This window comes from Podarcis gaigeae (genome assembly GCF_964106915.1).
Source record: "Podarcis gaigeae genome assembly, chromosome: 8".
Lineage (NCBI taxonomy): Eukaryota > Metazoa > Chordata > Lepidosauria > Squamata > Lacertidae > Podarcis > Podarcis gaigeae.
This window is the reverse complement of record NC_139684.1, coordinates 25,405,690-25,419,096: the sequence shown is the minus strand read 5'-3', so window position 1 is coordinate 25,419,096 and position 13,407 is coordinate 25,405,690. Positions and strand designations below refer to the sequence as shown.

General features: G+C 49.6%; 1 protein-coding gene across 1 annotated transcript; it reads right to left on the bottom strand.

The window, feature by feature from the left end:
• Nucleotides 1–568: 568 nt before the first annotated feature.
• FAM43B (family with sequence similarity 43 member B) lies at nucleotides 569–6,003 on the bottom strand. The gene has a single exon (XM_083753510.1). It carries the CDS (start codon nucleotides 4,921–4,923, stop codon nucleotides 3,766–3,768), a length of 1,158 nt encoding a protein of 385 aa, XP_083609636.1. The 5' UTR covers nucleotides 4,924–6,003; the 3' UTR covers nucleotides 569–3,765.
• Nucleotides 6,004–13,407: the final 7,404 nt, after the last annotated feature.

The following is a 13,407-nucleotide window of genomic DNA, read 5'->3' as shown; positions in this document are numbered from 1 at the left end:
GAGCCAGGAGAGTAAGGAAAAACAGATAAAGAAGTCAAACGTTCATTGCCAGCTGGCCCCATCACCTTCCTGCCGGGAGTGAGTTGCCTTGCCATGTGACCCGACTTAAAGAAAAGAAGTCATTTGCCATGACCACTCAAAGTTGATGTTGTACCCCATTTCCACCCCCCTCCCTTCAGTGGATCTTTCTGGGAAAGCAATTGCTACAGGAAGTAGCTAAAAATAGACAGTCGTTTGCCTCTAGGTGTAATATTCCTTTCTGACCTCATCACCTCCCCCTCCCCAACCGAATACAATGCATATAGAAAAGAGAGCGGGGGAAACATACTTTTCTGCGCACAAAGATTGCAAAGCAGTTATTATCATGCTTTGCCTCCGTCACAGACCTATGCCTGTACACACACACACACACACACACACACACGATTCTCCTGCACTTGCAGTTTCTTCAATAATGACTCGCTAAGGTTCTCTCCTCTCCAGAGATCTCGCCACATAAAAAATGGAAGATGTCACCCCCAGGTTCTGCATTCCGCCCCCACACAAAGAAGACGCACAATCCCATCCCAGGCAAACAACTGTCTTGAGACAGCTGAAAGGAAGAAGATTTTATTTATTTTCTAAAAAGGCAATCCAAATTCACCAGTAAAATATAAGTCTTAAGCAGCTGCCGTACCAGAATATTCCCTCGACCCATTAAGCTCGATATTGGCCGCATAAGGGCTGAGGACCCTTGTACACTCCAGATGTTACTGAACTTCACCTTCCATCAGCAAACAGACAGCATGATCAACTTTCAGGAATGATGGAATTGGGATTCAGCAACATCTGGAAGGTATCAGATTGAGAAAGGCTGGCAGTCGCCTGACTCTACAGGGTGTCAAGCAGGAATCTTCCCTAGTTATAACCCGATATTTATGCTAAGGATTGAAGTGGGGTCTTTGTGGGTGCAAGGGAACATCCCAAGCAGTGCATTAGCCCTGTAGAGCTCAGTGTGGCCCTACACCGATTGGGAGGAGGTCTCCAATGTTTCAGGCATGAGTCTTTAAGAACATACGCAGAGTGATTTAGCCTGATTCAACTAGAAGGCCTATCTAGTTCAGCATTCTCTTCTCACAGTGATCAGGCCTATGAGCAGAACGTAAGAAGAGACTGCTGGATCAGGCCAGTGGTCCATCTAGTCCGGCCTCCTATCCTTGCAGATGCCTGTGGGATACCTGCAAACAGGACTTGAGCCCTCTGTGGCTTCTAGCGCCTGGTAATTCAAAAGCATTATTGCCTCCAACCATAGGCAGAGAGCATTGCCATCAGGGCTAGTAGCTTTATCTTCCAAAAATTTGTCCAATCCTCTTTGAAAGCCATCCAAACTGGCCGCCATCCCTCCCTCCTGTGGCAGTGAGTTCCATAGTTTAACCACTTGCTGCATAAAGAAGCACTTTTGTCTCTCCCGAATCCTTCTGCCTCATTGGATGGCCACCCGTTCTGGTGTGGTTGAGAAAGGGAGGGAACCTTTTCTCTGTCCGCGTTCTTTATACCACGCATAACTTTACACACGTCTATCATAGAATTGTAGAGTCGGAAAGGGACCCTGAGGATCATCTAGTCCAACCCTCTGCAATGCAGCTGTCCCATACAGGGATCGAACCTGCAACCTTGGCAATATCCGAGACCTTCCATGTGCAGAGCTTGCCCTCTGCAACTGAGCACTGAGCCCTCCCCAGCAGCAAAATGTGGGCAGAAATCATATATTCCATTTCCGAGTCTCAAAGGCAGATTTCTCCCCAGAACAGAACCAAACCTTTGCTGATTTTTAAACTCTCAGTTTGAAAATCCAACCAAGTCATGCTCACAGCAGATCCACTGAAACTAATAGTCTTTACTAGGGCTTCATCTGCATATACATTTAGAGTGTCGTGCCACTTTAAGGCTTGCCCCCAAAGAATCCTGGGAACTGTAGTTTAAGGATCCCGAGTGTTGTTAGGAGATCCCATTCTCCTCCGCAGAGCTACTATTTCTACAGTGGTTTAACAATCTTCAGGGAATTATGGGAATTATAGCTCTGGGAAGGGAATAGGGGTCTCCTAAATACTCTCGGCACCCTTAGCAAACTACAGTTCCCAGAATTATCCGGAGGAAGCCATAGCAATTTAAAGTGGTATCATAGTGCTTCAATGCCTGGTGTGAAACCTACCAGTTTCAATGGGTTGTAGCCAATGGCAGTCCTACTCAGAGTAGCCCCATTGATCTGGATGGACATGACTAACGTAGGTTGGTTAATTTCAGTGCATCTCCTCTGAGTAAGGCTTAGTTGGCTTCCAACCCCTGACAACTCACTTCCAGAGGCCCGCCCAGTTTTTCCTCATCCACATTTCAGCTTTCCAAATCGACCAAAATGTGAGCAAGTCCCAACCAATGTATTAGGAACTGCCTAGTTCTCTTGTGCTTTATTGTTGCTACGGAGTTCTAGATACAGTGTTTTCAGTTCCTTCATGTCTTTCCTGCCTTCTTTGTATCATTGATAGACATGTGCACACATCGATAAAAACCTGCGGAATCCAGATTCTTCTTTTTCTGGGTAGTCTCTGACACGCAGCAAACTAAAGAATCAACATATGCAGCAAAAAGGATCAGGGAATCCATTGGGACCAGGTGAGAAGCTGCTGCAAGGGAGGGAGGCAAGTGCTGAATTTAGCCCATGATGGGTCATTAGTTGCCTATGTTTACCTTTCCACTGTGTGAATTCAAAACAATGGGGACTAGAAACCCAGTTTGTTTTTTAAAGAGGGTTTCGGGAATTCAGCAGATTCTCTGCTTTGAGCAAAGGCTAGCCAGATATTCTCTCTCTCTCTCTCTCTCTCTCTCTCTCTCTCTCTCTCTCTCTCTCACACACACACACACACACACACACACTACTTAATTTACCTCTTCAAAAATGTGGGGAACCTAAGTGGGTTGGACCCTTACTCAAAGGAGAGAAGCTGTGTTTTCTGGACACACAAAATTGGATATTTTGGCGGCAGAGAACCCTGGCCCCAGAAAGCTGGTGAAAAAGAAATGCAATGGAATTGGAAATCCAAGTTTAAACCTCACTTCCACTCCTACAGCCCCAATATTAGTTGGTTGGAGGGGAAATGATTGCTTCCAAGAGTGTTCTTCATTTGGCCTCCTAACTCAATACAGGTTCCCAAAATCAGATGCCCAGTATGATGTCACACACACCCCTCACCAGGGGTGGGGAGGAAGGAAGCATGCAAAAACATGTACAAATCCAAAGGGCGAGCACTCTTTACATATAAATAAATATCTATGCTGAGGCGTACATATACAGAGAGATTTTGCTCCCGCTGCCCGGCTTGAGACATTTTCCCCCTTTGCCACTTCAAACAAGAACCATCAAGCCACCCTGATCCCAGAGGTGGGGTGCTGGGTGTCCGGCGGTCGCTCAACAGGTTGGCACAGGTTGAGCAGGGAGCGAGAAGCCTCAGGGGGTCCGCAGAAGAATAAAAATGACTGGAACAGATGGGTCGGTTTGGTCCAAACCGGGCCATAAGACATCAGTTAGGTAGAGTCGGCACATCAACAATGTTCATCCCCTGGCAAGGACTAACCATTCTGCCATGTGCCGTCTATCAACCTTGAATGTACCAAGTGCAGCCCGACGAGGGAACAAAGCAACAGAGGAAACAACATGTTCCCGACGCCCACTCCCTCAAATCCATCACCGGGGAGGAGAGTCTGCAAAATAAACCCATGCCCGCAGGATCCTTAACAAGGCAGGCAAGACGACTCTTTGGGGGGCTCCCAGGACGGCAAGTCCTCCCGGTGGAGGGGCCCCCTCAAAGTGCAGACCCTCAGCTCGTGGGCTAAAGTCAGCACCTCGGGCCTCTCCCTGCTTTTGACCGTCTTGCGGCCCCGAGTGGTGTCAGCGTTGTGGCAGAGGGCTGTGCCATCAGTCGTGCCGACGGCCAAGGTGGTGCAAATGGACAGTCGGACGCCTATAGCGCCGGTGGCAGCCCCAGCGGCAGCGCTGGTGCAGCTGCTCAGGTTGGCGCCAGTCCTACCGTTTGCAGAGCTGGCTACGCAGCCGCAGGGGGTGCCCGAGGCCCCTTCCTCCCTGTCCGCTTTCTCCTCTTCCTCCTCCTCCTCCTCCTGGATGGCGCTCAGCCTAGGGGCGCTGCGTCCCCTGTCCGCCGGAGGCCTGTAGGGGCACTTGCAGTTGAGGAGTTTGCGTAGGGGCACCAGGGGGATGATGGCTTCGCCCAGGAGTTGCTGCTGGATGTGGCGCGAGTCGTTTTGCCTCTTAAGCCGCTTGAACTCGTTGAAGGCTGAGTGGGATGTCTGGTAGAGCAAAAGCGCCATGGCATGGGCCTTCTCGGCTTTGGAGAGCAGGACAGCGTGGCACCGCAAAACCACTGCTTTGTTCTTGACTTGGTGCCGGTAGACCCAGGCGAAGACCTTGGGGTGCCGCCCATCGGCCACGCAGTAGGTGATGCGGTGCAGCAGGTAGGCATGGCTGGGGCGCCGGAGCCCTTTCTCGCAGGGGCTCATGCGGATGCCGTGGGGGCCGAGGGTCAACTTCATCTTGGTGCTGCGGCTCCCGAATTCGCTCTTGGCCCAGATCTTCTCTACCGCCTCTTCGGTGCAGCCCTCGCCTTTTGCCTGCAGGGTGACGGCATTGCCCAGGTACCAGGCGGTGTAGGTGGGGTCTTCCTTGTTCAGCTCCACTTTCTGGCGCTTGCTGCGGAAGACGCTGCCCAGCCGCTCCAGGGGGCACTCGGGCCACAGGTCCGGGCAGGAGCGAACAAAGTTGGACAGCAAAGAGGCGTAGCTCAAGCCGGGACCCAAACTCTTGTTCTTGCCTTTGCCCTCATTCTCCTCCACCAGGACAAACTTGCTCCGGCGCCAGGGCAGCATGGCAGCCATGGTGGGCAGCGGAGAGGTCCCAACCCAGGCACGCTACCCTTTACTTAGGGGCAAGGCTTCTCTTGCAGCTACGGGGCAGGGCGGGTACACATCCCAGGAAGAATCAGCCTAGGTGGATGCTGGCTAATGCAAGAACCAGCGTGGCACAGTGGTTGGGACGTTGGGCTAGCACCTGCGAGAACAGGGTTCGAATCCCTGCTCAGCCATGGAGCTCGCTGGGTGACCTTGGGAGCAAAGCCTAATCTACCTCACAGGGTTGTTGTGGGGATTTACTGAGGAGGAAGGAGGCGTCTTGAGGTCCTTGGAGGGTATGGTGGGGTGTAAATGCCATATATCAGTATAGCAATACTATGCCTGATCTCGGCCAGCCTCCCTGGTGCCCTGCTCCTAGCTAGAAAGGGGGCGCTTTGTTTTCATCCTTGGGGGCTAGAGTTCAATTCTCCACTCTTAGGAGTAAAACCCTTGCCGGATCCTATCCTCCCGGTGCTCCTCGGCATGTGTGATTGCCAAAGATGTGTCCACCCCCACTCCGTCTTGACCTACTCCTCCTACCCACTGTAGGGGGGCGGGGGCAGTTCTCTATGTTCGGGAGCCCCGATTTCTGCACTATTTAAAGAGGCAGCTGGTGTGTTATTGAAGCGGGGAGAGTGGGGGGGGGCGCACGGAGATGAAATATTCCTTTTCTGTCTCCCTGCCTGCTGATCTCCCTTTCCCAGCCCGGAGATCCCTCCAGGACTCACCCACCGGGCGCCGGACTGGGGTTCCCCCACCCCGCGAAGGGAGCCCTGGCCCCAATTCCCCGTCCCCGTCTTGCCTCGGAGCCAGCTCCCGATTCGGATCAGCCTTTCTGCCTGCGAGAAGCCGCGATCGAAGGAGGGGAAGCAGAGGCGGCGGCGGCGGCAGAGTCCCTGCGCGCTGCTCCGCCTCCCTCTCCGGTCGCGCGCAAAGCGCTGCGCGCGCGATCCGAGCGCTCTCCCGGGCCGCCCGCCTTCCCGTCTCCCAACACGTGTAGGCACGCGCACGTGTGAACGGAGTGCGTCTCAGAGTAGATGCGCGTGGCGTCGGTCCTCCTCCGGGGGCGGGGAGAGGAAGGTAAAACATCTACTCACCACCCGGCCTGTCAAATTCACACTCAGGGGCTGTTGGCCTCAATAGCTCCGCGCCTCCGCCCCTTCCCTTACGCCCCGCCCACCCGTGGGCGCGCGGCTCGGATCTCTCAGAATTGTAGGGGGCCAAAAGGGGTCATCTAGTCCAACCCCCTGCATGGCAGGATCTGAAGGAAAAAGTAAAAGTCAAAACGCGCTGGGGACCCAAGGATGCTTTGTGTTGTACGGGGAATGGTCCATCGCTCCCATCCACGCCACGAGTGTCAGGCCTGTTGCCCTCCGATGTGGTTGCACTTTCAGTTCTCATTAGCCCCAGCAGCCAGCATGCCCAGTGGTCAGGGATGATGGGAGAGGACGTTGCTGATAGGAGCTCCAGTCCCACATCTGGAAGGCACCAGAGGTGGGGAATATCTCTGGGTCTCCAGGTGTTGCTAAATTCCAGCTCCCATCATCCTTCAGACCTGCTCCCTTGGTTCCTCATCTCCTCCCCCGCCCAGTTGACTCTGGTCTTTTTTTCGGAGTGGGGAGTGTCTAGGTCTTTTTATCCCACGTTTCACCACACCCCCTTGCCGATTTGAGCAGATTTGGAAAGGTGAAGGTGGCCCGCAGTAGCCACTACCAAGACCTGGCATAGCTTCAAGGGGGTTCACCTCCATTGTTTCTGGGAGCCACTGTTCTGGTAATAACTGGAAAGAGTCAAATCCTGAGCTTTGACTCATTCAGGGATGCAACGGACAGCCTCCCCGTCCCTGCAGAGGTTGATTCAAAGGATGCTGAGATTGGAACACTGACTCCTACAGAGACCACCAGAGATTCTGCACCTCCACTTCAAGAAGTCAGACTCACAGTACTTCTACAACCTAGGCTGCTATTGTGTACAGGAATTCCCATTGTACTCAACAGACCTTGCTTCTGAGTAGGCATGCATAAACTGGTGCAGCAAATGAATTTGCTTTTCACACCATGCTGACAATCATACAGATGAGAGGGGGGAGGGAAAGACTCAACAGTGGGGACCTGTTGGACTTCTGCCTGCCTATTATCCCAAACTGCCCAGGATCTATGGAGAATAGGGCTCTGGGGGAAGCAATCACTGTATACATTAAAATAATAATGGATTCATCCATTGGATGTGCTGTTTCAAAGCAATTATGTCAAAATTTGCATTGCTATTAATAAGATGCAAAGCTCTTCACTCATCCAGGACTAAATTAGCTTGTTCTGAGCTGATGTATTTTCACCATGTGTCATGCTATTTTAAATCATGTTCAGGTTTGTAGCTATCTAACTGCAAAGGGAGCGGGGTGGGCGGCTATCTTGATTCCATCTTTTGAACACTAGGTTCCTGGTTCTCACAGGTGCTGAAATGTTATTCCTCTGAACTACTAGGCTGGTGTTCTTAAAAACAACAACACAAAACTGCCGTTGGGCAATAAGCACATCTTCCTCTCCCCTCCTCCTCTTTCAGATATCATATGTGCAAGCAGTGCTCTGGACAAATAATGGGCTTGATATAAGGCAGATTCCTGGGTCCCTGTATTAGGAAAATCTGCTTGCCCTTCTGCAGGACAGGTTCAGTGGTGGAGCCCTGACTTTCCATTAAGACACCTCGCTTGACAGCAGTACATTTGAAAAGAATCTAGAGGTCTTAGTAGCCCACAAGCTGAATATGTGTGATGCAGCAGCAAAGGAAACTAGTGCAATTCTAGGCTGCATCAACAGGTCTAAAGTCCAGATCAAGGGAAGTCATAATTCTGCTCTATGCTGCCTTGGTCAGATGCCACCAGGAATAATTTGTCCAGTTCTGGACACTACAGTTTAAGGAGGATACCAACAAGCTGGAACATGTACAGAGGAGCTTTATGTGGAATGGTTGAGAGAGTTGGGCATGTTTAGCCTAGAGAAGAGGAGACTGAGAGATGATAAGATAGTCATCTTCAAATATCTGAAGGCCTGCCACGTGGAAGATGGAGCAAACTTGTTTTATTCTGCTGCTCCAGAGGGTGGGACCTGATCTAATGGATTCAAATGACAAGAAAGGAGATTCTGACCAAACTTTCAGAAGAACTTCTGGCAGTAAGAGCTGTTCACCTAGCAAGGTGATGGACTCTCCTTCATCAGAGGTTTTTGAACAGAGCTTGGGTGGCCATCTGTCATGGATTATTTAGTTTAGATTCCTGCATTGTAGGGGGTTCGACTAGATGACCCTTTGGGGTCCCTTCCAACTCTACAATTCTATGATCCTATTATGAACTCCAAGTTGGGCTGGGAACATCCCCCTAGAGAGCCACAGCCAGTCATTCTGACCTAGATGGACCAATGCTTTTGACATACTGCTGGAATACATTCTGGAAAGCCACTGAAGATTGTGAAACACAGAGAGACAAGAGGGTCACCCTCAGAGCTGTGTGCAAATCACCTCGCCCTATTTGTTAACTGGGATTTGTCCAGGGAGAGGAGAAATTCTTCAGCAGTCTCTCATGAGTGAGACTCACCTTCTCCCTTCCACCCCCCACCAGGGAGTGCCAATTTAGGTTGGAGTATTTCCTGTGGTCCCTGCAAAGTCACAACAGCAGCTGCAGTGACAGTGTTTGATGATAGCACAAGCCCCCATTTGGCATCCACCACAAAGCTCCAGGCCAGAGATTTCTTTGCCCAAGAGCCACAACCCCATCTTCCAGGGGCCACATGCCAGTGGTGGGCAAGGGGAGAAGCAAAAGTGGACAGAAAAGCTGATGTTTAGTTTTTGTACAGCAGGCTAAGTTTTTATGGATGCCTCTCTCCATCCTCTTTCCAGGCAAGCGAGAGATAATCTGGGCTCAAGGGAACATCCCAGCTAGGCAAAAGCACCCAAGGAGGAGGCAGCGCAGGTGTGATGTACAGTTCTTGGGCATCATGTGAAAAGCAGTACATGTGAAAAGGATCTAGGAGTCTTGGTTGACCACAAACATGCAATGAGCCAACAGTGTGACGCGACAGCTAAAAAAGCCAATGCAATTCTGGGCTGCATCAATAGGAGTATAGCATCTAGGTCAAGGGAAGTAATAGTGCCACTGTATTCTGCTCTGGTCAGACCTCACCTGGAGTACTGTGTCCAGTTCTGGGCACCACAGTTCAAGAAGGACACTGACAAACTGGAATGTGTCCAGAGGAGGGCAACCAAAATGGTCAAAGGCCTGGAAACGATGCCTTATGAGGAACGGCTAAGGGAGCTGGGCATGTTTAGCCTGGAGAAGAGGAGGTTAAGGGGGGATATGATAGCCATGTTCAAATATATAAAAGGATGTCACATAGAGGAGGGAGAAAGGTTGTTTTCTGCTGCTCCAGAGAAGCGGACACGGAGCAATGGATCCAAACTACAAGAAAGAAGATTCCACCTAAACATTAGGAAGAACTTCCTGACAGTAAGAGCTGTTCGACAGTGGGATTTGCTGCCAAGGAGTGTGGTGGAGTCTCCTTCTTTGGAGGTCTTTAAGCAGAGGCTTGACAACCATATGTCAGGAGTACTCTGATGGTGTTTCCTGCTTGGCAGGGGTTGGACTCGATGGCCCTTGTGGTCTCTTCCAACTCTATGATTCTATGATCAGGGGTGGGTGGAAAACCATGGATGCAACAGCAACAAAGGTGATGGAGGCTATCTGGAGGGGATTCTGCAAAATTGCCCTTTTTTCTAGAGGAAGGACTAGGAAATATAAAATCTCCATTTCCTTAACATAAATTTCCTGGGGGATTTTGGCTCAGCTCTCACCAAAATAACATTTTTTTTCTGCTGTGAGAGCAACATAGAAAGACGGGAGCTGCCTTATCCTAAGCCAGGTTCTTGGTCCATCTAGTACTGGCTCCATGGACTGGCAGGGGCTCTCTGGGGTATCAGGCAGGGGTCTCATCCAGATGCCTGGGATTAAATCTGGGACCTTTTGCATGTGCTCTAGCACCGAGCGATGGTCGTTCCTGCAGAAACCGGTGATCAGAGAACAGTTTCCCCATCTCTTTAAATAGGGCTAAGTAACAAATCAAATCATGCCATTTCCCTTGCTATAAAAAGGGTGATAAAGCATCTTCTCAGGGATGCTGTGAAAATGAATTAATGAACATTTCCAAAGAGCTTTAGAAGAGACAGAGGCAGAAACTGAAAGAAGCTCTCCCTCCCTTTCTTTTCTTTTCTTTTTTTTCTTCTTTTTTTGTCTCCCCCAAGAGATGCTGATAATCTGAGCTGAATTTCCTCCAGGCCCAGGAACAAGTGTTAATGTAGCGCGTGATGGACATAAAATGTAACCTGGCTAAGCATCATTTGAAGTCCTCGTTGTCGTTCTGAATGTCAAAAGAAGTTGAGGTCACCCCTCAGAATGAGGAAGGTGGGATTCTGGGCTGCAGAGGCAGCGTGGAAAAGTATTAGAAGCCTTTGCAAAGATTCCAGAAAGCAGGAATTCTCTGACAGTGCCTGTGAATTTAAGGCTCACCAAAGGACGAACAGCGCAAGCTTGAGAGTTCCACAGAACTCTTCCTCAGTATATAAAAAAGGAATCGTTCTGTGTGGACTTGGCTTGGTACCGGTGATGGTATTCTTTTATGTAAATGAGTCAATAGGGCTGTCTGGTTTGTTTAATTTAAAAAAACACACCAGATAAATAAAACATGTTTGGTTTGGTTTTTTAAAATAGTATTCTTACCCAATCTTCACAGCCCTAAAGACTCTTGCAGCCAGTTCAGACTCAGTCCTGCTTGTCTCCCTGTTACTATGGCTAGACATTTTCCTGGGGAGTAGGGGTAGCATAGAACACATATTAGAATATGTGTGTTGGACTAACAGTCCGCTTGGATGGTGAGTGGAGTACTGAATCTCTGCTGGAGGAGCCCACTCTGCTGTTGTTTCACCCTGAGACCCTGAGTTTAGGAAAAATAAGAAAGTTAAGTTTACTAAAGTAAATTTATACTTGATAGGAAAAATCCTAGTTCTATCTCACAAGGAGCTCTTTGTTCTCAGCATACAAAGATATCTCCTCTCCAAAGGAGAGGAGGAAGAAGGGAATGAGGAAAACTGCCCTGACAGCATCAGTCCAGCACCTGAGAAAAGATCAGCACAGGTTAAAGATGTCTAGGTAAAGGTAAAGGTACCCCTGACCATTAGGTCCAGTCGTGACCGACTCTGGGGTTGCGGCGCTCATCTTGCTTTATTGGCCAAGGGAGCCGGTGTACAGCTTCCGGGTCATGTGGCCAGCATGACTAAGCTGCTTTTGGCGAACCAGAGCAGTGCACGAAAATGAGGTTTACCTTCCCGCTGGAGCGGTACCTATTTATCTACTTGCACTTTGACGTGCTTTCGAACTGCTAGGTTCGCAGGAGCTGGGACCAAGCAACTGGAGCTCACCCCGTTGCGGGGATTCGAACCGCCAACCTTCTGATCGGCAAGTCCTAGGCTCTGTGGTTTAACCCACAGTGCCACCTGCGTCCCTTAGAGCAGTGTTCCCCAACCTTGGGCCTCCAGCTGTTTTTGGACTACAACTCCCATCATCCCTCGCTAGCAAGACCAGTGGTCAAGGATGATGGGAATTGTAGTCCAAAAACAGCTGGAGGCCCAAGGTTGGGGAACACTGCCTTAGAGGATAGGTGTCGTATAAATGTAATAAGTAATAAAGGACAGGCGAGGAAGTTTGGAGGTTCTTCTCTCTATCTCCTTTCTCCCCCGGCAGACTCGTCAGACTTCAGTGCAAGCTGAGCTGAATCCCAGTACTTCCAATATACATAGCTGTCAACGTTCCCCCTTTTTAAAAGGGAAATTCCCTTATTCCGAATAGGATTCCTTGTAAGAAAAGTTGACAGCTATGCCAATACAGTCATACCTCAGGTTGAATGTACTTCAGGTTGAGCGCTTTCAGGTTGCGTTCCACTGCAACCCAGAAGTAACGGAGCACATTACTTCCGGGTTTCGCTGCTCACGCATGCGCAGACGCTCAAAATGACATTACGCGCATGCACAGAAGTGGCAAAACGCGCCGTCGAGTCTTACAGGGCTCTGGAACGGATCCTGTTCACATCCCAAGGTACCACTGTATAGCACATGTGAAAGGTCACAGCTTCAAAATCCTGCACTTAAGCCTGGATAGCTCAGCTGGTTAGAGCATGCTGCTGATAACACCAAGGTTGCAGGTTCAATCCCTGTATGGGACAGCTGCATATTCCTGCATTGCAGGGGGTTGGACTGGATGATCCTTGGGGTCTTTTCCAGCTCTAAAATTCTGTGATTCTATGATCTCTGGTGGTATATTTCTGGGGAGGCAAGATGGAAGAGAGGCCTCAGCAGTCAACATAGGCTGGTGGCCCTCCCAGAGTTGTTGGGCCGCCTCTCCCATCCTACCTGGTCACTGGTTGAGCTGGGCAAGGGATGTGACGAGTCTAGCCACACCTGGAGGGCCACAGGATGCCAGTAAGTCAGATATCCCAGCCTCTATAATGTACCTACCACCAGTACTCCCTCACCTTTAGAAAGACAAATCCAAAAAGCTTTCTATCGCAAAGAAAAGCTGGCCTCTCATCCAGGACCCCTCCAGCCAGTTCCATCTGAAACACACCACATTTATATCTTTTAAAGACGCCAAAGAATTTATTTGGCCAATTCCCTGCATTGTTCGTGTGAGAGAACAGATAAAAACCTCACGGCAAAATGTGGAACGCAAAGACTCTGAGAAGGCACACACTATAAATAGTCAATTTGCAAATACCAGCTTTTAGAGAAATTATAAGCTCCTCTACAAGACACTCTGTCAGTCTTTGTCACTGAGTGTTAAAGAAAACCTCTGGATTTCTGTGTCTCCAATGATGACACAATGAATTATGTTGCGTGCATGTGTGGTGTTTTATTTTTGCCAAGCGCACTCTGCCTTCTGAGCTGCGATACATAATGTGCCAAAAATAAGGATTGTTTGTTCCGTGCTATTTGATACTGGGTCATGGCTGTGCCCTCCTTTTCAGGGATGAAGTTTAAAAGACAATAACAAGGAATTTCGCAGCAATTCTATCTGTGGAATGTGAAAACGTAAATTCTGGGTGTGAGGTCAGAATTCAGGTATCAAGTGCTTTAGACATCTCTCAGCATCTCCTGATTGTTTTTGCTTTAGGCGAGAATTAAATACAACATCTTTTAAAAGGCATTGACTATCAATTGTACCGGTTGCCAGTGACAATGAGTCCCATAGGTTATTTGCTCTTTGTGAAGAGCCATACTCCCCAGAGGCTGGTCCATTAGGACAAATCCTTTCGTCTGCATTTTCCCAAGTCTACCTACTTAGAACCAGTTCAGAGGGCAGTCCTGGCTGTCAGCTTCTTCTTCCTCCTTAGTCTCAGTGTAGCCCTTGCAGAAATCAGCAGGAAGGAGGAGAAT

Coding starts and splice junctions, on each gene's coding strand:
- FAM43B (XM_083753510.1), bottom strand. CDS start 4,923: ATGGCTGCCATGCTGCCCTGGCGCCGGAGCAAGTTTGTCCTGGTGGAG.